At 47.3% G+C, this 23,037-nt stretch overlaps 1 protein-coding gene across 6 annotated transcripts in view; it reads left to right on the top strand.

Moving 5' to 3' along the window:
- NRP2 (neuropilin 2) overlaps positions 1 to 23,037 on the top strand; it is a 115,532-nt gene that overhangs the window by 76,550 nt on the left and 15,945 nt on the right. Inside the window, exons 13-16 of one of the 6 annotated variants that reach the window (XM_060152235.1) lie at positions 5,349 to 5,611; positions 7,179 to 7,275; positions 8,392 to 8,412; positions 17,674 to 21,151. In XM_060152235.1, coding sequence (XP_060008218.1) covers positions 5,349 to 5,611; positions 7,179 to 7,275; positions 8,392 to 8,412; positions 17,674 to 17,954 — 662 coding nt within the window. In that variant the 3' untranslated portion in view covers positions 17,955 to 21,151. Of the gene's footprint in view, positions 1 to 5,348; positions 5,612 to 7,178; positions 7,276 to 8,391; positions 8,428 to 9,497; positions 10,056 to 17,673; positions 21,152 to 23,037 lie in introns of those variants that run through there. The other 5 variants (XM_060152234.1, XM_060152237.1, XM_060152236.1 and 2 more) reach the window with 5 other exon arrangements.

The raw sequence follows: 23,037 nt of genomic DNA, 5'->3' as shown, positions 1-23,037 counted from the left end.
GTTGGGCCAGAAGTGGTCACGTGATCCGCTGAAGCCAGATGTGGTCATAAATCGCCAGGTGAAGCGTCAGGAGACCCTTTCTAGAGACAGCAGCAGGTTAAGACACTGAATGACCTTGTCCTCTGCACTTCCTCTCTGCCCTTTTGAACTGTTATTCATTCCCATGCGATTGTTTTCCCTGCGTCATGGGCAACAACAGATGTTTTGAGTCAAGAACCTAGCAAAACGCCTCCCAAACAGGTCAGGTCTGGGGGGGAGACGGATTGTATCTCTGGAACATTTTTTCTTCATTCTCTTTCTGCTGCTAAATGTATCTCCTCTGCATTGTTTCCCGTTGGAAGCTATCCATTGCCGACATCACTGCCATCAGCTACAGAAACAAGAAGACAGCCTCCAGCAGGTAGAGCTGACTCTTAGCTGGCCATGTTTGGGGACCTCATAACAATCCAAAGGGCTTTTCCCCTAAAGTCTAAGTAAATCAATAAAGTAGCCCACCCATGCCAGGCCAACCCTTTGCTCTATCAAGTCACCAACAGCCACTGTCTGTTAAAACTTCCTCTGTGTTTGGCAGTGGTAAGCCATACGTTAGAATGTTCTAGAAGAACAAACTCCACTGATAGCACACGTGCTTCGCTCACAGCACATATATGGGTGCCATAACTTCAAAGAACTGAAGCACTTAGCTTGGCGAAGGGTCAACGTGGAGACCTGCCACAACCAAAGCCCTGGATAGCGGCCATTTAAAGAGGCAAGGGTTGTGTTTCCTGAGGAAGTGAAGACCAGGGTCTTAATTCTTCGCGAGTGAAAATGTTTCTAAGTCAGAGGACACAAATTGGCTGCGCTCCGTCGGGAATAGAAGGAGGACATGTGTCTAAATGACAGTAGGAAAACTTAAAAATGAAGTTAAGAAGTTTCTGACAGTTAGGGCTGTGACCCAGAAGACACATTGCCAGCATGGCCTATGGAAACTCCTCCTCTGGAGAATTTAAAGCGAAGGGTGGACAGCTGTTCTGCGGATGTTTTCAGCATGGTTCCTCTGGGCAGCAGGGCTGGCCCCATCTAAATGGTCTTTTGAGGTCCCGCTCTCATTCCAGAATCATGTATTATTTTATTTCATCTACTGTAGATTGACCCAAAAGCATGTGGTAAACAGTGTCTGATGTACAACTTGAGGCTGGCTGGTTTCTGGAGTTAGGATGGATCTGGGAACCATCTTATTCCAGAGAATATCTTTACTGTCCTTGAGCCAAATCTTACTTCCTTTGAGTCTTGGATCGGTCCTCCCAGGTTATTGGTGCTCTTTGGACCCTTTTTCTTTCTAAAAGAAACAAAAAGGCCAGCACAGGAGGCAGTGGGTGTAGTGATGGCAGTGGAAATGAAGGACAGAGCATTTATGGAACGTTGTTCGTAGGCAGAGCACCTTACAAGGCTCTTTCCATTTCCTCCTCCTCACGACCCTACGCAGTATTGCTGTTATTATATCCATTTCACAGATGGGAAGGCTGAGGCTTTGAAAGACTAGCGAACATTAGGATTCCAGCCCAGATGAGAGGCGAGTTTCTGGCGATTTTTCTCAGTCCAGTCAGGGCTCAGATCTTACTTCCATCACTCTCTAGCAGTGGTCTGGGACACATGACTTCAATTCTCTGAGCCTCTGTTTCCTTTTTGGTAAAAATGGAGAACGTAATACTTAATTCACAGGGAAGATTACGGAAGGCAGCAAAGCCACCCGTGTGATATCTGGCACACAGAGGTGCTCAGGTCACAACAATTCTCTTGCCCCTACTCTTCCTCTCCCCGTCTCTGGGCTTTTCCTGGCCGAAGCCATTCCTTCATGATGTCCTGCTTCTAATCAGTCCCCTGTCAGTGACAGACAGGGACGTTTTGCAGCTCAGCGTCCCTCTGACTGATGTCTGCTGCTAATTCCTTAAATTTACATATCATCTTTCTTCCCTCGAGCTCATAGCACTTAACAGACAAGTGGGGAACAAATGATTTCACTAAGTGAAATTCAGAGGCCTGCTTGTCTTGAGATTCTGCAAACTAGTGGATTAGCTCAGATGTCAGCACTGAATTATGATCCTTCAGCTGCTCGTGCTTAGCATGCCACCAGCATTAACTCCCTGGTCTTCCAGTGGTCCTTTAAATCATGCACAGTGATTATCATCTTATTGTGAGAGAGAGAGAGAAGAGAGGAGAGGAAAGGGAGGGAGAGAGGAGGGGGCCAGCTCAGGTCCCCGGGAGAGGCAGCCTGCGAAACCTTTGGCCTCATCATGCCTGAAGTTTTAGCAACAGGATGGGTAAATAAAACAGACCGGACAAAACGCAGCCAGCCCAGCTCTTTACACCTCCACACACATTTTACTTACTAAATTCTAACCATTATGCTATGATTCCCCTGCTGCTTAGGAATGTAAATTCACACAAGTGACAGTATTTCTGCCAAAGCAATTTTCAGGCAGCCAGTGGGTCTTATTTGTGAAACTGTGAAGGAAGAAGGCTGAATGATAAGTCTCTGAAATCTGGTTTCCTTTATATACGAGTGGAAACAGTAAAGGCTTGGAAATGCCTGGAGCGTGGGAGCGTTTGGGGGGTTCGCGCTGGTGGCTCAGTGGACTGGATGCTTCCACAGGTCACCCTGTTTTGGGATCTACCTATTGACTGTAGGTATATTCACTTTGCAAAAGCTATTGTACCTTTTTCTTTATACGTACTCATACTGCAGTATAAATGTTCCGTAATAAGAAGCAGAGCATCTCAAAAAAAAAATCCCCTCACCTTTGAAATAGGCTGTTGGCTCAGTAGACTGGGAGGGAACTGTGAGAGAAGATTATATGAACCTGAGGGCTTACCGGAGGCCAGGTGGTTCCCCCTCTGTTCTTGTTTCCAATGGGCAGCCTCACTGCATTCTTTATCCATGTGTTTGTCATTCATTCATTCATGGGAACAAAATTTTCCTGAGTGGTGGCACACATTTGTCACTGTCTGGGGACAGGGAGAAGAAGCATTATTAACCCTTCTATGTGTGAGGCCAGGACCTTACATCTAGCCAGGGCAATAGGAAAGACACACACCAAACAGTTAAATTACAGTACAAGGCAGTGGGTGTTTACCCGCTGAAACACATGAAAAATGGTCTCCAGTCTCTTTTAAAGCAAGGTAAAATCAGTGGTGTGGTCAGTAGATGCTCGAGTTGTTGAGAGAAGAGAGGAATTAATGTTGAAATGTGCCAGAATGGTTAGGAGAAGAACTGGCGAAAGGGGTGGGATGGGGGTCGGGGAGCAGAGAATTACAGGTAAATGGAGAAAAGGCAACAGCGCTCAGCAGAGAAGCCAGTTTGCCTTGAATAGCATGCGATTGATTACACGGACTTGGGACAAGGTACTGGGGTCACAGCTTAAGTGAAGGGCCTACTGCGTGAATGTGGGGAAACCTGGAGTCAAGTCCAGCTGTACTACTCACTAGCTTCTCTCCCTTGGAAAGTCACTTGAGCCTGTCTGAGCCTCAGTTTCTACATCTTGTGCAAAATAAGATTAGTAAGACCTAGCTCGCAAGCATATAGCAGTGATTAAATTATGAGTGCATATCAGCGTGCTTGGTAACCTGTAAAGCATTATGCAGATAGGGCTTAGAATTATTACCCTTAATAGTGGCAGTAATGAGATCTGATAGGAGAAGCGTAGGTTCAGGAGTCCTTTGCGTGTCTGCTTGTGGCACCAGTGTCTCCTCCCTCAGCAGATCGCTCGCCATCATTAAAATGCTCTGCTCCAGACAGCTGCCTACTCATCTGTGCTGACTTTGGCCTTGAAGAGGTCCCGTGTTGTGGGATATTAGACCAACGTGGTTCTGGATGGTTAAGGGGTCCCAAACTGGAATCCCGACTCTGCATCCTAAGCTGGTCTAATTTGACTTCAGGGGAGGGTAGCTTCTAGAGCAATAACCCTGGAGAATCTAACCAGAAGGGACTTAGGGGAGACAGGGAGGAGGGAGAGACGTGGCCAGGAGGAGGAGAGTTGAAAGAGCTGTTTCTGGGTCACTGATGACTGTCACAGGCTCCGCTCTCACTAGAAAGATGATGTCAGCAGGAAGAGCAACAGCAAACCGGTGGTCCAGGAGCACCCTGTCGATTTAGCGCTCTGGAGTGCCCGCCTGTCCTCCCCTGATAAGCCCGGGAGGTTCACAGTCCCTGTTGAGTAAGAGAGCTCTGTGCCCGAGTCTCAGATTAACCTGATCCTGAGGTGTCTGATGTGCTGGGTACGTGGTGCAAAAGTGCCCCCGCCATCTTGCAGAAGTGTTCAGCATAAGATGTTTCAGGGCCCAAAGGAGGCCGTGAGACTTTCTTCTCAGATGCCATCCTGTTCTCCGTGCAAGTGGCCGGAATGCTCCTCCACGAGCTGGATTTGCTGGTGCGGGTCCCCAGACCTGTGTCTGCAAGGCATGGGGTCTGCCAGCAGGAACGGGAACTCGGCCTCCCACACAGTGCCTGATGTATCTAAAAGCTAATCGGCCAAAAGACACGCTCTTCAAACATTTGGATGGGTGAAACCTTCATTTCCCAATATGTGTATGTTCTCGGCTAAACACTTGGCCTTTGTTAGTGATGATGACAGCACTTGTTTTCATTGGGGCTGCGTTTGCCTGGCTCTCTAAGGAAGGCCAAGTTCAGGCCTCCCCAGGCTGGTCAGGGAAGGGATCGGGGTCTCAGGCCCCCTGAATCACCCCTGTGCTGCCACCATTCCCTGTTCTGCTTGAACAGGGATGTGAGTCTTCCGAGTTGCAGTTACTAGAGCCCAGGCACCATCCAGTAGCACCGTCGGAGACAGAAGCTTTTAAATGTCTTCCATTTGGACAGTGCCCAGCCAAGATGATAAAGGCTTGAATCATAAACCACCTGGCCAGAAACATCCTGTAGTCTAGCAGCCATGTCACCACTTTATTATCCAGTTCATTAGAGTGCACTGGCCCTTTGGGTAAGCCGATGATGCGTAAAACGTAGGTCTGGCCTCTCGGAATCTAGGGGGGGAAAGACAAGTACAGATACAACCAGCCAAGACCTACGGCCAGCGGCGCCGGGCGCCGTATGTAAAAGGCACAAAAGAAGTGATGCAGGGAAATAGGCAGGAGGGACCTTCTTGACGGAAGGACCCAAGAAAGGGCTTCAAGAGGTTGCAGCATTTGAGTCCGGGTTCCAGAGACCTAAGAAAGGGACACAGGGCCTGGAGAACTAGTTCATAAATAAAAGACACCCAAACTCTGCCCCAGCTTCCCCCCGGAGGGACCACAACTGCCAACTGGTGTCTTTCCCAGTTATTTACCAGGAACCCCTGTTTGGGTTTGTTTCCCCCCAGATGACAGGAGTTTCTTGCGGCTGCAGAGTGATGGCGGGAGAGAGGGCCAGTACGCGCGGCTCATCAGCCCACCCGTCCACCTGCCGCGGAGCCCCGTGTGCATGGAGTTCCAGTACCAAGCCACGGGAGGCCGCGGGGTGGCGCTGCAGGTAGTGCGCGAAGCCAGCCAGGAGAGCAAGCTCCTCTGGGTCATCCGCGAGGACCAGGGCGGCGAGTGGAAACACGGGCGGATCATCTTGCCCAGCTATGACATGGAGTACCAGGTGGGGTGGCGACGGGAGACCGTTGCGGAGATCCGAGGGAATCGCTGTGATCTGTGTTTCAATATTTCAAAGGGCCGTGCCCATTCATCTTTAGGGAACGCGGTTAAGCGCCGCTGTTTTCATTGTGTTTCTCACGTTGCCATGGCAACTAAATGACACTCTTATTTGTTATTCAGAATGTGCCTATCTCTACACCCAGACTTGGTTCTTTGTTCCTCCTATCGCCTTTTATATTGCTGAAACCTTCTCCGACAAATGTTTCTTCTCTCCATTTTATTTTAGATTGCTATCAGGTAGGCTGACAAAGGGACGCAGAAGCCAGGGAAATAAACACAAACAAACCCTCCACACACAAGGGAAAGAAGCCTGTGGAGCCCCTCAGACTCCGAGGAGGAGAGGGAAACAGCCTCCCACCCCTGTCCCAGCAAGTGTGAACACGGGAAGGGGAGGGTCGCTGTTGGTGCTTAGTGGCCAGCAGAGCAGAGAGACTCCTAAGTGAGTGGTATCTCTCCCAGCAGCTCCAGGAGTTGAGTCCTATTATCTCTGCCCCACAGAGCAAGCGCCGAGGCACAGATGGGTATGCACAGCTGGGGCTGAAACTTGGGTAGGAGTAGGCATACTGTGGAAGAGGTGACTGAGAACCAGCCATAGCGTTAACCTGCTCCTCCCCAGACGAGAAACAGCAACAGATGGCTGGTGAGGCAGCCAACTGCTCGCTCAGCTTGCCAGAGGACATGTGCTCGTTTGCAGAGAGAACCTGGGGAGGGCGAGAATGAGGGCGGGTGGCATGGAGACCACAGAGCAGAGGGGCTCCTGTGTGCTGCCTGCAGTCACTCTCGAGCTTGTTAGGCAGCCTGAGTCCCTCCCCCCCGCCCCCCCCCGCCCCCGCACCTACCTTCCCACTTATAAACCTCAGTGCACGGTGTTGTGAGTACCTGTTGGCATTTTTGTCTCGCCCACTAAACGGTGAGATTTCCTTGTCAGAGGGTCTTCTCTTATTAGGCTTTGTAACTGTCATGGTGCCTGGCACGTAGTAGGTGCTCAGTAAACTAGTGGTGAAGGAAAATCACTTCCCTACTCTTGTAATAATGGAGCCAAATGACAGTGTTACCCCAAGGCGACACAAACCTGTATACTACATTTCTCACCTTACCCCCACCTGCTTGTGTCCCCTGAGTTTCCAAATACCTGGATCGGGCATTTGAAAGATTTATGAGAAAAAATATCAAAAATGGCTAGGGAAATTTCGATTCTCCATTAAATGTGCTCTGATTATGGTCCTTTTAGTCAGTACATTCTGGTTACTGGACAACAATATCCATCACTTTGTTATATATGTATTCTTTAATCACCTCAAATATGCATTTGATTTGAACCAACTCTTTTTAAATTAAGATTTCAAGCACCATAGCCATGTGGTCAACAGATGTGTACCAGGTGCAGTCACGCACACGCACACGCACACACACATACATTTTAAGCTGCAGTTAACAGAAAATTGGAAATCTTTGCACTGTTTGGACGAGGAAGCTCAGTTAACCATGGCTCTTTTTCTTCCGGCTTCTAGATCGTGTTCGAGGGAGTTATAGGAAAAGGACGTTCGGGAGAAATTGCCATTGATGACATTCGGATAAGCACCGATGTCCCGCTGGAGAACTGTATGGGTACGTGAATATCTGTCTCTTTGTGGCTCTTCCAAGGGCTGGGATGTACAAGAAGAGACAGCACATCGTTTTCAAACACAGCTCTTACCCAGTGGGTGGGGCAGCTCCAGTCTGTGCGGGAGGCGAGGTGTGAGTGCAGTTATAGCTTGGGCTGCATTCAGGACGGGAGAGGGGTGAGATGAGGTGAAGTCTTATATCCCCGTTCCCATTCAGAAATAGACACGCACTAAGTATATGAAGATTCAGGGTGCCAAGACCCCATCATCAGACTCCAGCTTTTAGCAAAGAAAATGCTAGAGGGCGAGAGCAACTGTCAGTCAGAATTACATGATGGAAAGGTTTGATGGATTTAATGGAAGCCTTCACTGGTGAGCGAAAATAGTACATATGTTATACCAGAGTGATAACACAATTACCCAAGTAGCTCTTTTACATGAATGAATTTCAGGGCAAGGTATGGCATGTGGAGTAAGAGTTTAGATTTTGCTTTGAGGCTAATATCTCTAATGCTTAAGATGCCAAAGTTGTAAGTTTAAACATTGCATGCCAGGTGACCAGCATAGGAAGGACACTGTCACCTTGGACAGAAGTGCTGAGCACACCTAGTAAAATGTGTGCATCTCAGAGCCTTGGACGTTCCCCAAAGCAAGGGGAAATCCTGACAAGGAACGAGACCTACTTTCAGTCTGCAGAGTAACGATAATAACTCACCAAGTGCTTTTCTTGGCACGTGGGTCCCAGGTGTGTGTGTGCCTGATGATGTCAGAGCACCTGGGACCACCCTAGTCTCTTCAGGCAATTCTCGGGGCCCCAGGCATCTAAAAGTAATCCAGGCTCTGAGAAAGTGATCTGTGGTAAGTGACTGATTACAATGCTTCAGGGACCCATTACTCTATAAAGGACTTTTTGTTCCAAAGCAACTTTGAGAATCTTTTCCCCACCTACCCGGCCCCCATGATGATGATGTGTTAGACATGGGCTAGAGCATGTGGAGGACATGGGATACTTTCCGTGGGATATTATAAAAACCTTGATGAAATTCATCTTCATCATACCCTTTGTTCACCCTATTTCTTCCCCTTATCTAACTCAAACTTTTTTCTGGTTTTTTTCCAGAACCCATCTCAGCTTTTGCAGGTGAGAATTTTAAAGGTAAAAAAAGTTCTTTTTAAATTTCTGCATGCCTTTTCCTTCCCCCCATGTGATACGAATTTGGTGGGGGCAATAAGCCTCCAAATTTGACAACGCTCACAAGAGAAAATAGATGTCACACCTTCTCACCGCTAGGTGGCGCCAACAACACCTGTAGATGCAGGGAAAGGGGGATTGAGATCCTCACTGTCTCTTCTTTAATTAAAGTTTAGAAACCTGTAATAGAGACAAATAGGTTACAGATAAACCTTTCAGCCTTGCACTGTCCAACAGAGAGCAATGAGGCTGAACATGCATGAGTGGTGAGAAACGAGAGGCTGTGGGGAGACTGAACAACAAAAAAAGTCAGTAGTAAATTAAAAGTGAAATGAGGTGGCAATGATTTATTTTCGCCTGAAGATGGTTTCTTTCCAGTCACAGGGTACCAAGGCAGCGGTCTCAATTAACCCTCAGTGAGGTACACTGGTGGGCAGTTTTGTGAGGGAAGAAAGTTAGGGGAAACACACAAGGAATGATAATCCAAAGGAGGGAAAGTTGCAAAACTCAGGAGCTGGTGTCTGATTAAGGGAAGAAGGACGCTCATTTGGTGACTGAAGTTAGAGCACTTGAAATACAAGACGGAAGAACAGAAAAGAGCATTTTATCCCTAATAAGGTAAATAGAGAGCAGGGCAAAGAAAGAGGAATGTGGGATGCTTGCCTTATCCAGGGAGGGAAGAAAGACCTCCAAACTTGGGAATGCTAATGTCTGTGCTGTTTACTGCAGTGGATTTCACATTTCACCCTCTTTGCAGTCCTCCTGGTTGACACTGCTAACGTTTCCACCCGGGTTCCAATGCTAAGCATTTAGAAGCCACTCTATAAATGCTTCACTTGAGTTGGCTGCGGGGGAAAGCGCACTCAGAGACACTCACCCTCACCTAAGGACGGAACCCGTTTTATGCAAATCATTGTGAGGGTTTCGGTGCCCTGTTTGTATTGGCTGGCCTTAACCCCACAGGTGACAGCATTTCACAGGTAAGGGAGGTCATTTTCGTGTCTGAAGTCCAGACTCATTATCTTCACTCTCAGTAACCTGTCCAGCTCCTGGCTGGAGACAGATGACTTCCTGGGTTGCCACCTAGATGTGCTCTGTGACCCCAGATCATCTCACCCAGTTTGCCGCTCCTCAGCCACAGCCCTGAGACAGCAGCTGAGGAGGAGGGCAGCAGCACGGGGAACGGCAGACCTACCTACGTAGAATATCCTTTCTTTCCTTTTCACCTTCCCTTGCCTCCTAAACCCCATCCTCACTCCCCCCGCTACACATTTTACAGTATTAAGAGTATTCATGTGCATTTGTTGGTGCTCCTTGGGTGTGAGATTTATGTTAATATGAATCTAAAAGTATTGGAAGGAAAGCTGAGATCAAAACTGAACGGCTTGGAGTACAGTTGAATTCAAGTTCTAACTTTCGGGACCCAAGGTAACATGGACGCTCGGGCAGTGAAACTTGCTTATGTTGTTTCACATGACTTTGACTGACTGTTGAGACTCAAAGCTCCCAGGAAAGGCTGGTTACAGACTTACAGCCTGTGCTGCAGACGCTGTGCTGTGTGAGCACACATGTCTGGGTCCGTGAATGACACGTACGGTGGCTAAGCACTTTGCTTCTGTAAAAGAATAAACAAACCAGGGCACATGTGCTGTCCCGGAGGCTGTGTTTACCATGTGCGTCACAGGCCGGTCATGTTCTCTTGTAAAAAAAAATATATATATATAAATAAAACAGCCTCAGAGCCGCAGTGCTCATTTAGCCAAAATAAACACAGGGCTTAGGGACTCGAAGGTAAGAATTTCCAGTGCACTCCCGATGGGCTGCTTTGGGGGTTAAGCAAAGGCAGCCCACGAGTGGCATGGATTGGCCCACGGCTGTTGTCCTGAGAAATAACGAACATCTTTGGAAGGAGGAAACCAAGCTGTGGGGAGCAGAGACTCGGCTAAGAAGTCAAGAGCAGGATAGGAGTTGACGATGGACAGTTTCAATTACATCGGCAAGTTTTATGTGGAACTCTGACTCGGTAGCCAGATGAACCCAGGGCCAGGGAGGATTCTATTGGGTTGAGGCACCTCTGACCTCAGCAGGCACCTCTGGATTTTGACTTGAGCGAAGCCTTCCATTTGGGCGAGGAAAGCGGACCATTCGCTCTATCTAACCTACTCACCTCTCCTGGTCAGGGCGGCAACAGCCCTCTCTTGCGGGGGGTGTGGATCCCTTGGGGCTTAAACCAGGCTTTCACTCAAAAAGAGAAACAGACAAATCAGGTTTGGGCAAGCAGGATATGGAAAGTTGATGGTGAAACAATATTATCAACAGGCGTATATATTGTTAGTATGTTTTTTTGAATTGGAGTTGTTTTTCTTTTCCATTATATATTAACCACGAGACAGAAGCACTCTTATTCTTTAGGAGAGATCTATGTGTACCAGGTAAATCTTTAAGGAAATGCAACAAAAGTGGCCTCTGGACCGGGGCTTATTAGATAGTCTTAATCTTTTATATTTTGAAGTGTCTTTCATTTTCTGCCTCTTCCTCATTTCTTGCCATAGAACATTTTCTTTTAATTCAAATCGCCTTGTGTCTTCTGCTTGGGGTGTATACTTCGATTGCATACTGAGGTATGAGTCAGTAGTGAGGAGAAACAAGCCACGGAGAAAAAGAGAGCCATGTAGAGAAGGGGCGAGGAGGAGAGAGTGAATAAGCTGTGTTGTCATGTGATGTCTAAAGAGACTTTTTTTTGCTGTTGTTCTAAACAATGTAGCCTGGGTGTGCTTTTCTTTTTTCTTTCTCTCTTTTCTCTTTTAAATCACTGACTATGGACAAAGTGCCGTCACGTATCTTGTTCTAGAATTTGAGCTTTTACAAATGAAAAACTGCGTGTAAGGGTCGGGGGATGGGGGAAAACCAAAACGGGGTGTAATTAAGGTGATGGATTATTTTTTCTTAACCAACGCTTTCTTCTTTCAATAAAAGTAAAAAGAGTAATGAGGAAGCCAGTAAAAATATATAAAGCCCATAATCAGAGTACTGTCGTTGTTAACTAGCCAGTTATTTTTAGCAGGTCGCAGTGGAAGCAAGAGTTCTTATTCATGTTAGGGGCTGTGGGCTTTGAACAAAGCAGGAGCAGAGAGACAGAGTCTGATACCCTACCCGTCAGAGACCCATGGAAATCCCAGTCCCCGGGTGGGGGGGGCGGCGGCAGTGAGAGTGAAGGATTCAGAAGTGCTGCGTCTACCACGGATAGATGCTAAAAGGAACATCAGTAGCTCCTGTTCAAGCCTGTGAACATGGGTTTTATGCCTCAGACCAGCTCTGAGGGCTGTCGGGCCCATCTCTTGGGTCTCACCTTGTGCAGTCCTCGGCAGTTTTCAACCAGGTAAAACCAGGAGAAAGTGGACAGCACAGGCTATCTCCTGGGCATAGAGGGGGCCCATTTTGAGCTAATGACAGAGCTGGCTTGGGGTTGACCCTATGCATCAGGTTTTCAGTTCTGTTTATTTGGTACCAACCGGCCCATCTCCGCCATTTCCCACCCCCATCTCTCTGTCCCCACCCTCATCCCCGGTCAATCTACCAGTCGGCTGCCTCCCGAGGCTTCGTCCCCCAGTGTGATGAGCCACATCCCAGGGTACAGGACGTGGGGTTGGCCTCAAATTCCCTCTTTCTCTGGCGTCCCTCCCTCCCACGGCTCTCTCCACTAGAAGCAGTTGCGAAACACATTGAGGGTTAATGGCGTTCCTGCAGTAATCCTCTGATGAGAGGCGGAGTATTCCTAAACCCTGCCAGGGCTCCAGATAGGCAGCTGTGGGGTGTGACTCCTTCTCCTTGGCCCCCTCCCCCTGATGCGCCCAGCTGCCAGATCAGGGCTGGGTATTGCTGAGCCGGGAAGCCTGGAGATGAGAAGTGTGGGGCCCGCTCACTGCCTAGCTGTGGCTGCCCGCCTGAGGGGACGCCGAGGCATCCTCTGTGAGGTTCAAGGCACAGAGGCCTGACGCGCTCCCTCCCCCCGCACGTTTACCATTCATCTAAACAGCCATAACGTCAGTTTCTCTAAGGGGAGAAGGAATTTCTTTTCGCTGGCTTTTCCTCTCTCCAGGAGCCGGAAGGACAAGCCTTAGTTTAAAAGAAGTAGCCTAGGCGTAGCGCAGGGAGATCAGCTCGGTGCTTTGTGACCACCTAGAGGGTGGGATAGGGAGGGTGGGAGGGAGCCGCAAGAGGGAGGGGATATGGGGGCGTGTGTATACGTATAAATGATTCACTTCGTTATACAGCAGAAACTAACACACCATTGTAAAGCGATTCTACTCCAATAAAGATGTTAAAAATAAATAAATAAAAGAAGTAGCCTAAGTGCCACCAAAGAGGGGACAAGCGTCTGAGACTTCAGCCAGCCACAGATCTGAGTTCAGGGGGTTAGACAGATGTGGGAGACCACCAGGTCTCCCGCTAACCTAGTGGAAACCTTCCGGCGATCCCCACACACACCGAGTGCAAGGCAACCCAGAAGGGTCATTTCACAGGGAAATTTTGCACTCTGCATTCTTCTTCCCAACAGATCAGTGGGTGTGACCACATTCTTCGACTCTCTTCTGTAAACTTTTCTAGAGAAGCCAGCCTTCTCTTTTGTTTGTTTAATCTCACAAATTACATAAGTCTTTCATCTGAAATGCCCCTTCACCAGCTCTTCGTTTTCAACCTATGCATAAAAGACCGCAGACAGGCCAGGCCTGAAACAGTTCTGATTTGCACCGAGCCTTTTTGTTTGTTCCCCTCTGAGAGAGATAATTTACCTTTGGTGTCTTTCGAAACATTTCTTTTGGAAACTTGGGTGACTCCTCCAGGTCCGGAGGACATGTCATAAACTTAGCTGTAGGAGATGCTGTCTCTTTCCGGTGATTCAGTGAGAACGCGACTGAGACAGTCCTCAGACAGCTTCCAACAGACGTAAGAGGCAGAAAGGGGGAGGGCTGCTTCGTGTTCCATCCCTACGTGGTTAGAACAGGGGTCTGCACACTTTTTCTATAAAAGGACAGATCGTGAATATGTTGGGCTTTATGACACTCTGTGTCACCACTACTCGCGGCCACTGTAGCACAGAAGCAGCCAGAAGCCATATGTAATGAGGGTGGCCGTGTTCCAAGACGTGCGGAAATAGGCAGGGAGCCAGATTTGGTTATCTGACCTCTGGGCTCCAGCACAGGCGGAGGATTGGGTCCACGTGCTTCCCGTCCTGACCCTGCCACTTCCCAGCGGTGTGAGCTTCCTCTGAGGGCTCTGGGCCATCTCTAGGGTTTCACTGTGTGCTGCCCGCCCCCCCTCAGTTTTCCTACAGGTAGAACTGGGAGAAAAATCACTTATCCTCTCAGGTTCTCAGCTCTCCCATCTGAAAGTCATGAAGAATAAAGATGATTCACCGTATAGCCCAATGCCCGGCACCCCGGAAGTGTCCGTTCATTATAGTTGTAGTTATGGTCACATTTCCCAATTGCTTATTCATTCTGTAACCCTATTTGCACAATAGGAATGGAAGAAAGCTACCGACAGTGTCATTTTTTCCCCGTATTTTCCTTCCATGCATGGCTTCTTAGAATTTGTTTCTCAAACTTCAAATTCTCCACCTTCACATTACCGCTTTCTCCAGGTGGCTCAGAACTTTGCAGGTGGAAGCCTGCTCAACCTTGCAAATACACTTGGAGTTACTGACTATTTAAATTTCTGTTTCTCATTATCTCACACGATGAGAAAACTTCATGGAAAATTAGAAGGTAGAAATTAATGGAAAATAGAAGAGGCGTTGAAAGCAGTTTTCAGTTGGGTGGAAAACAAGGCATGTGAGTAAGTGGGGGACGTTAGAACAATCAGAGGGGACGTTCAGGTCCACACGTCACCAGTGCTGGGCAATGTTGAAGTCACCTGCATTCTTTCTGCCATCCTGGGGGACGTGGCCCTGGCTCCTGTGTTGTGAAGCAAAGGCCCAGCCATCCCATAGGGCTGAGGGGGGCAAGTGGGGCTAAAATGCAGCCACTCACCAACCTGGGTACCTGGTGCAGGCAGCATCTGCCCAAAGGGGGCACCTTTTTGCAATTTGACACAGAGGCGTGGTATGAGCTAACAGGATCTAACACTTGGCAAGAATAACTATTCTATGAAGTACCATTAGGTCATCAACATTTTTTCCAGGGAGTCTGAATGTAGGTCCAAAGTTCATTCCTCCATTCATCTGTCCACTCATTCATCTAATCACCCACCCATCCACCCATCCATCCATCCACCCATCCACCCATCCATCCACCCATCCACCCATCCACCCATCCATCCATCCATCCGTCCATCAGACATTCCTGGGATCGCTGCTGTTATCTGCAAAGACGCTTTGAAAGGGGATTTAACCCCTATTGATCTATCACCTTCCTTTTCTCTGGCTAGCAAACCACAGCCTCGTTAGCACACAGCCCCTGAAGACTGCCACAGAGCCAGGTTCCAAACCAGCGAACCACCAGCCTGTGGGAGCTGAGTCTCTTTAGCTGGAGAATGTCCTAAGAAACTCTGGCCCCGAACTGCAGGTCATCAAAAATTGCCTGAGGGGGGTGAGAGGAGGGCTGTTAGGTGTATCCTCTCTTTTCTGACTCCTTTAACAATAAAAGCACAAATTCATATAGTATGTTTTCTCATTTCTCCAAACAACTGTCCAAGGAAAAAGTTTAAGGAACCAATGTGACGTCCACCAAATGGCTTTTGTCTCTAAAATTTTCTACATGGCAGTCATTTCTGGGGAGGGGAGTGTTAGCGGGAAAGGGGAAGAGGGCTTTATAATAAAGTGGGGTTTGTCTTCCAAAGCAGAGCAGAACTTGAGGCGAGGGGTCTATCTCTGATTCTGAATCTGAATCCACAGAATGCGATTTCTTCTTCTCCAGCGGGTCCCCTAGATCCTCCCCACCGTGCCCCAACTTTGTCTCTACCATAAGCCACACTTTAGGAGTCACGTGAAGGCCCCAGCCCCGGCGCGTTGAGCCCTAGGGGATGTATTTAATGTTGAGAACCAGCATTTTGGCTGAGGGAAAGCAAACCTTTGAACCGAGACTATGCGGTGTTGGTGAGAACGTGAGCAGTTGTGACAGTGTTCTGCTTGACAAAAATTTGTGCTCCTGCTTTGTGGTCTCAGGCGCTTCTGAGGGGAAAGTTAATCCCTGCGGATTTACCGCCTTCCTTTCCTCTCACGGTGAGCTGCAGCCTCATTAGAGAACGGGTTTCACCGTGGAGAGGTGGTGGCACAGAGGAACTTGGAGCCCATCCCTGCACACTTTGCTGTTGCTCGTGCATTCTTCTGAGCCCACATGAAAATCCAATGGCAGGATGGTTGCCAGGCAGCAGATACTCTTGGTGACCTGAATAATGAGTTGACACCAGCTCCTTGTGACTCACGAGCTGGCCATTTCAAGGAGCCATTTTCAGTGCCTTGCTTTCTCTTTCAGTTTCTGTGCATAATTTTCAATATGGTCACAGAGAGAGAGGGAAGGAGGGAAGGAGGAAAGGAGGAAGGGAGCTTTTGCAGCTACAGTAATGAAATGATTAAAAGATGGAGGGCTTCCCTGGTGGCGCCGTGGTTGAGAGTCCGCCTGCCGATGCAGGGGACACGGGTTCGTGCCCCGGTCCGGGAAGATCCCACATGCCACGGAGCGGCTGGGCCCGTGAGCCATGGCCGCTGAGCTTGCGCGTCCGGAGCCTGTGCTCCGCAACGGGAGAGTCCACAACAGAGAGAGGCCCGCGTACCGCAAAAAAAAAAAAAGAGAAATAGGAGTCTTCACCTCAGTTCAGTCTTTTCCTCACCAGCCTTTATAGAGAGCCTTCTTGGAGCATACCCTGAGGTAGAAACCAAGATGAGAGCGAGTTCTTCTGCTTGAGAGCTCCGCGTCTCGTGAGGGAGGCGTGAAAATATAAATGAGGCTTGTCTGCATCTTGAGCAGAGACCCACCCACAGAGTAGGACCAACGGCGCACGGAGAGGGCAGCAGCACCTCCCGCCCGTGGCTCCCACCTGGGGTATCACAGGGATGGAGGCGATACATCTTTCTGGACCCCTACTTGACGGAGGCAGCTAGGAGGAATGTTTCATAGGTTAAGCATACACCATTTTTCAGAAGTAAGGCTCATGTCTGGTTTTGGCAAGCTCAAAATCTCCTAGTCCCACTCTGGGCCAGATTCTCATCTGATGTGAATGGTTGGGGGAATCAAGCTGTAGCACCGTTTTACATCAAATGGGACTCTAGCCAGTCGTTCCCCAGAGTTACCCTGGGCTTAAATCTACAGCATCATCTCCATGGCAACCAGAGACTAGCCAGTGAATGTGGTTGCCTTCTAAATCCTCTGCTAGCTTCTCTTCCGTCCTCTGTCTTTTCCGTGATTAGAATGTGCTCTCACTTACTCTCGCTCTCACATACCTACTATCATTTTGCATTCACATTTCTTCGTTGCAACTTCCTTCCAATCAGTTTTTTAAATCCTCCATTCAATTAAAAAAATGAAGATGCACTACTCATTGCTTGACAGTGGTAATTGACCTGTTTAGACAAGACCAGGCTGATTTTCAGTGGGCATGGAAGCCTTGGCAAACCAAAGTGGAATTCGCCTTCAAGTCTAGCCAGCCTAATTAATACATTGTTTGAGAATGCTGGCCAGCCAGACCAAATATTGTATTTCCGTGCATTCGGAGAATCAGTGCTATGGAACCCAGAAGTCATATCAGCATCACTTACTTGCATGTATTCCTCTGTGTGTGCGTGTGCGTGTGTGTGTGTGTGCGTGCATGCGCGCATGTGTGTGAATCATAATGCTTCTATATATTATACGGTAATTGTGGTTTAACAGAAAGAAGAAAAGAGTTTTGGAATCACACAACTCTTGGTTGAATATCGAACTTCCCACTTACTTGCTGTATAACCATTCATTTAACCTCTCTGAGCCTCTATTTCCTCACCTGTAAAATGGGTCTGACAGTACCTACCTCATAGGGTTGTAAGTAGGAAATAATATCAATCATTGAAAAGTGCTTGACACACACTACTCAGGACCATCTTATTCCCCTGTCCCCTTCCCTCTCCACTCCAAAGCATGTGTGTGTTTCTTTTCTTTTCTTTTCTTTTTTTTAATTAAATTTGGATTAGTCTGCATGCTCTCAGCCTAGCAACACTCTTCTGTGTCTCTCCACCAGGGGGCACCCTCCTACCGGGGACCGAGCCCACAGTGGACACGGTGCCCGTGCAGCCCATCCCAGCCTACTGGTATTACGTTATGGCCGCCGGAGGCGCCGTGCTGGTGCTGGTCTCCGTCGCGCTGGCCCTGGTGCTCCACTACCACCGGTTCCGCTATGCGGCCAAGAAGACCGATCACTCCATCACCTACAAAACCTCCCACTACACCAACGGGGCCCCTCTGGCGGTGGAGCCCACCCTAACCATTAAACTAGAGCAAGACCGCAGCTCGCACTGCTGAGGGCCGAAGCAAGGACGGCACCCAAAACAAACAAGAAAGACTGCAAACACGTTGCCTCGATTTTGCACTTTTTTCTCCTCGCCTAGTCTCTGTGTGAACGCTCAGACATCTCTCTCTCGGGGCCCAAACCCTGTGCGCTCGCTCGTATCCATCCCGACCATTCTCCTTGGGTTCTTTTGTTTGTTTGTTTTCCTTTTGTTGATTCCAATGCTGCATCTTGGAATACGAGAAGAGATACACCCCTAAGCACTTCACCACTCAAAGCTCAGCTGGTTTCCTTCCAGAGACTGGTTCCCTGTTTCTTCCCCTTGCCTTATCCCATCCCTCCTCTCAGTGGGCAGTCAGTCTGCCAGGAGACTTGAGGGGAGACCCGGATCTGTGTGTTTGTACATGGTATATACATTTGTGCGTGTGACTAGCTCTGTGTGTGCATGGGTGTGAGAGAGAGACTGGCTCATTGCAGGGGGGGAGTGTGTGGGTGTGTTCAGAGAGGGCCCCCTTTAACTCTTGTGTTACTTCTCCGGGGGTACATGTTCCAGAAAATAATATACTGTACTAGTTTTGTTTACTTGGAGAAGAGATTGAAGCTTTTTGTTGCCTTATCTAGCTCTGGCTGGGTTTCTGTTGGCTACCATTGTCATCTCCAGGTACCTAAAAAACCAGAGGCCATGTGAAAAGAAGTGTGGCCCCTCTCATTCCTATCCCCATGCCCAACCCACCTGACCCAAGAGGAAGGTTCCCCCACTGCACTCAGACATGACCCCTTGTCCTGTCTCGGGCGTCTTTGAAGTCACATGACAACAGCCATTGGGTGCGTGTGGAACCATCTCTACTTCCAGCACTGAAGCAAATCTGTCTCATGTTGCCTTATAAAAGAGAAGCTCATAATGAATGTTTAGCTTTTATTGGTTAAGTCCAATCTTGGAATAAGTCATAGAGAATAACAAATCTGAGACTGATGTAGGAAAAGCAGTAGCCTGTTGAGAGCACGAGGAGATGGGGGAGAAGGAAGGATGAAATGTTGTCTTTGAAAAACGTCCTCACCCCTGGGCATTCATTGTGCCCTGCTTAGGGTGGGATAGAGTAAGAAGGTTAAAAAACGTATTCTTTGGTGTCATATTGATCATTGTAATAGCGTTTGTAAAATGTGGGGGGAAAGGGGTCATTTGCTTTCCTTTCATGGTGTAAATGGGTGCCTGAATGTATAGCCACTAAAATATATGGCTGTTCACCTGACTTATTTGAATATTATGAGATAATAAAAAGTTATCAGTTTTCTAAAATGTACCAGTGTACTACCCCTTAAAGCGTTCATGGCATCTGGCAAATACACCCTTAGAGGCTGGCCTGGCATTTCCAGATGTTGCTGCATCGTCAGGAGAAGGTATAATGAAGATAAATCCTTTGCTGCCCATTCGTCCTCTCTAAACAGCACAGGGAGAGGGATATTAGAGATAAATTGCCTAATGATATTTACGAAGGATAGATTCGATAATGAAGTCAATTTCATTGATAGAAAATGCGTATTTTAACGAGATTCTCAGTGTACTGGGGCTCAGCCTTGGGAGTGTTTATTTCTCACCTTCCTGCTAGGAATCCACTGAGGAAGTGTAAGATTCTCTCCAAAGATGGTTGCCTGGGCTGAAAGCCTCCAGGTACCTTCTGAGAACAAAATACTAATGATTTTTTTTTTTTTTTTTTTTTTTTTGGCTGCTTGGGAGAGAGAGACTCTTAGCATTCTTTCGGAATATCCACATAGATCCCTCCAACACACACACACTCACTTTTGCATCTGCTTTGTTTCATCCTCCTGAAAGAATGGTGCTCTCCCACTCTTATTCTATTTCAAAGAGCTGGTCTGTCTCAACCACAGCAGCCCTGCCAGGAAAAAAGATGAAAGGCTAGAGCATGAGCTACCTTGAGATTTCAAGAAGTGTCTTACCCCAGCTGAAGATGGAGAAAGAAAGACGGAGTGAGGGAGGAGGGGTGGCAGGATACCATGGATACCTTGTGATGACTTCCATGCCAATCACTAAGGGCTTTTTGTCTCAGGTATCTGTATCCAGTGATGCATTTGGGGTCAGGCATCCCTTGAAATGATTGACATCCCTAAAGGCACCCCATGGAGGCGTGGTGTCAGTATATTCCGAAATTACACCTGGAAAGTCTAGCCAGTGTAGGAACTGTCTGAGTTACCACACACCCTTGAGGATTTCCCTTCTTTAAAAGAAGATGACAACAACTTTGTGAAATTTGCTGTATCTTTATCTGATGCCCCATGTGGCATCATCTTTATGTACATGCTGTCGTTGAGAATATGAGACTGCTCAAATCTCTGTGACTCCCATGATGCACTTCAGCTGGGGATGTCACACTTCTCTCTCTGTCTCTCCCTCTCTCTGCTCTTGCAGCCCAAGTGACTTTCATAGTATTATCCAGGTACTATGCTAAAAGGGAAGCTCTTCTATTAAATGTCATGCCTTGCAGCTTTAAAAAGCAAAATCTGTATTTCATGGAGGGAGGGAAGGGTCCCTCTCTTCCAAGAAAAATAGACCGGACAGGTGAATGCATGCATGCATGTTTAGAGCTGCTTCTCAGAAGACAAAGAGGTGATGGCAACTATTAAAAAATTACTGAATGAATGAATTGAAGGTCTAGCTCAGGCTGGTACAGTATTTGCCTTAGTAGAGCTTTCATGTTAACAGCTCCAGGAGAGGAAACCCTTACCTCTGGGTTAAAAATCCCTTCCTTGGTATTACGCTAGCAATTGCTATCCCCTAATTGCCAGTGAAGGCAGAAGAAAGAATAAAAAGGATCATAGCATTGCCATTGACAAAACAGAATGCTGAAAATAAATTGTCTTTTCCTTTGTCCCACATTTTTGGGATTAAAGCCAGGATAGGATAGGAAATCCAGTAATATTTCTGAGGTTGATACCCCATCTTTAAGAAGACCCTGTCTTTAAAAATGAAACTAGCAGGCAAGTAAACACCTGAATAATCGAAAATTACCAAAGAAAAACAACAAAACAAGAAAACTTAAAGACTTTTACTTCCTATTCTTATCCCCTCGCCCTATAACTGTGACATCTCTTGCATTGCTCAGTTGCCTGTGTGTCAAAATAACTTGTGGACGTTGGAAACTATTTGAATGTGTATTGTGTGGAATGTAATAAAGTGATGATATTTTTATACAAACATCTGGGGTTTTTTTTTCACCTTGGCTTGAGAGAACAAAGTTGAAATGTAGGCTGTGAAAGAACTGATGTTTCCAAAGTTTATACATCGCCTTCTGAGCCACAGGGCATTTCTATGGGAGGTAGGTTCTCCTTGAGGCTGAATGCCAGCTTCTCCTTCTTTTATTTTTTATTACTGCTTGTTAGGAGTTTTATCCAATTTGTGCAGCTGAGCCAATTTTTATGATTGGTGTGGGATTTTGCAAAAGTTGCTAAGTGCTAAATTACTCAATGTGATTCCACAAAATTTCTCTTGATGGTAAATCCCCGGAGATTGGACTCTACTTTCAAAGGGCCCCCGGGGGGGCAGGTGGGATGAGAGAAGCTGAATCATGTACTCATCTCTGCAGAGACAGATAGCTTCCTTTGGAGAAGAAGTAGTGACGTCTTACGCCTTGCCTACCAAATGATTACTTCCACGGGGACGTCGATGTCCAATTTATGAGCACTTTCCCAGACAAAATGGGAACTTGTAGCATGTTCAGGCTCGAAGATATTCCAGACTTTGGAGCAAGTAAGGAAGATAATAATATGATTACTGTGAACCTGGAAATATCATGGCGGAACATTTTATAAAAGGAACAATTCTATGACAACTGTGAGGAGGGGGACTTGGGGAAACTTACTCAAAAGCCAGAGCTTACTGACGAGTATTTTTCTTTTCGGTCTCTTTCTTGAGTAGTTAGTGATATAGTTATATAAAATAGTTCTCTCTGAGGGGTATTAGGGGCAAAAAATCTAGGAAAGACAGCCTCCCAGCTATTCAGTGTTTCTAGATGGTGGTCAAAAGAGGTGGTGGAAGAATTTTCCATCACTCCCTATTCGTGGGGTGTATTAGAAGCATTCCATCAACCCAGGAGCCTTCCTCGGAGTCTGAGAACATCCCTAAAGGTCCCAAGAAAAGGGGCTTGTCCAGGAGATCCTATTTCTGTCAGAATCCTGCTTTTCTTCCTTTCTAAACCTAGATCCAGGAAGGAGTACTTCTTACAGCTATAAACCTGCCCAAGTGGTGGTAAAGGAAACAGGCTTCTGGGTTTTCAGATATTACAGGAAGTGTTGTCAGTACAGATGGCTCAGTCTAGATGTCACTGTCTGTCCTCTGCAGGAGAAAAGAGCAGAATGTCCATGTTTAGAGCTTTGTTTGTTCCTCTAATGACAAGCGTCATTACCCATTTTGTCTACATAACATTTGGCCATTCTTAAAGCCATTAGTTCCCATTAGCAAAAGATGAAATGAAAGCATCTCAGAAGCGTTTATTTCCAGCAAAGAGCCAGGCTCAGTCAACATTTTCATGAGCTGTCCTGGGACCAAACTTGCCCGAGTGAATGAAATTAGCCATCGCTTATGCTTCGTTAGCAATACTGCCTTGGGAGCCACCTTTGAGAATTTCATCATTGCTTTTCCCACCTTGGTTCTGGTCCCAAGGCTTATTCTACGTGCACTCTCTCTTCCCCAAAATAGCAGACTGTTACGATTCTGATCTTAGGTGTCAAACACAGCACTGTTATCAGTATGGTATTTCAGACCTAACCCAAGCATAAATGTTACAGAAATTGTATTTCCATGGGTCATAAACACCAGATGTCAAGGCCCAGGATCGTCTGTCTTGGCTCCTACCTGGCCTTATGATAGTTTAAATGTGCGTTCTTGCAGTTGAAGCAAGACTCTGCCCTCCTAAGCCCAGATACCTGCAGCCTGGCCAATCGGCTGTGGCCCTGTGTTTGTTTTCATCACCTCTCTTCACTGACTCTGCAGTTGTTTTGCATGAACATTGTTGGCCTTTCTGTAATCTCTGATGAAAAGAGCTTCATTTTTAAGTTTTAATTTGTCCGTGTTATGGGCTCCAC

Source organism: Lagenorhynchus albirostris, chromosome 6 (assembly GCF_949774975.1).
Source record: "Lagenorhynchus albirostris chromosome 6, mLagAlb1.1, whole genome shotgun sequence".
In the NCBI taxonomy this organism is placed as follows: domain Eukaryota; kingdom Metazoa; phylum Chordata; class Mammalia; order Artiodactyla; family Delphinidae; genus Lagenorhynchus; species Lagenorhynchus albirostris.
This window is presented reverse-complemented; position numbering and strand designations above follow the sequence as displayed.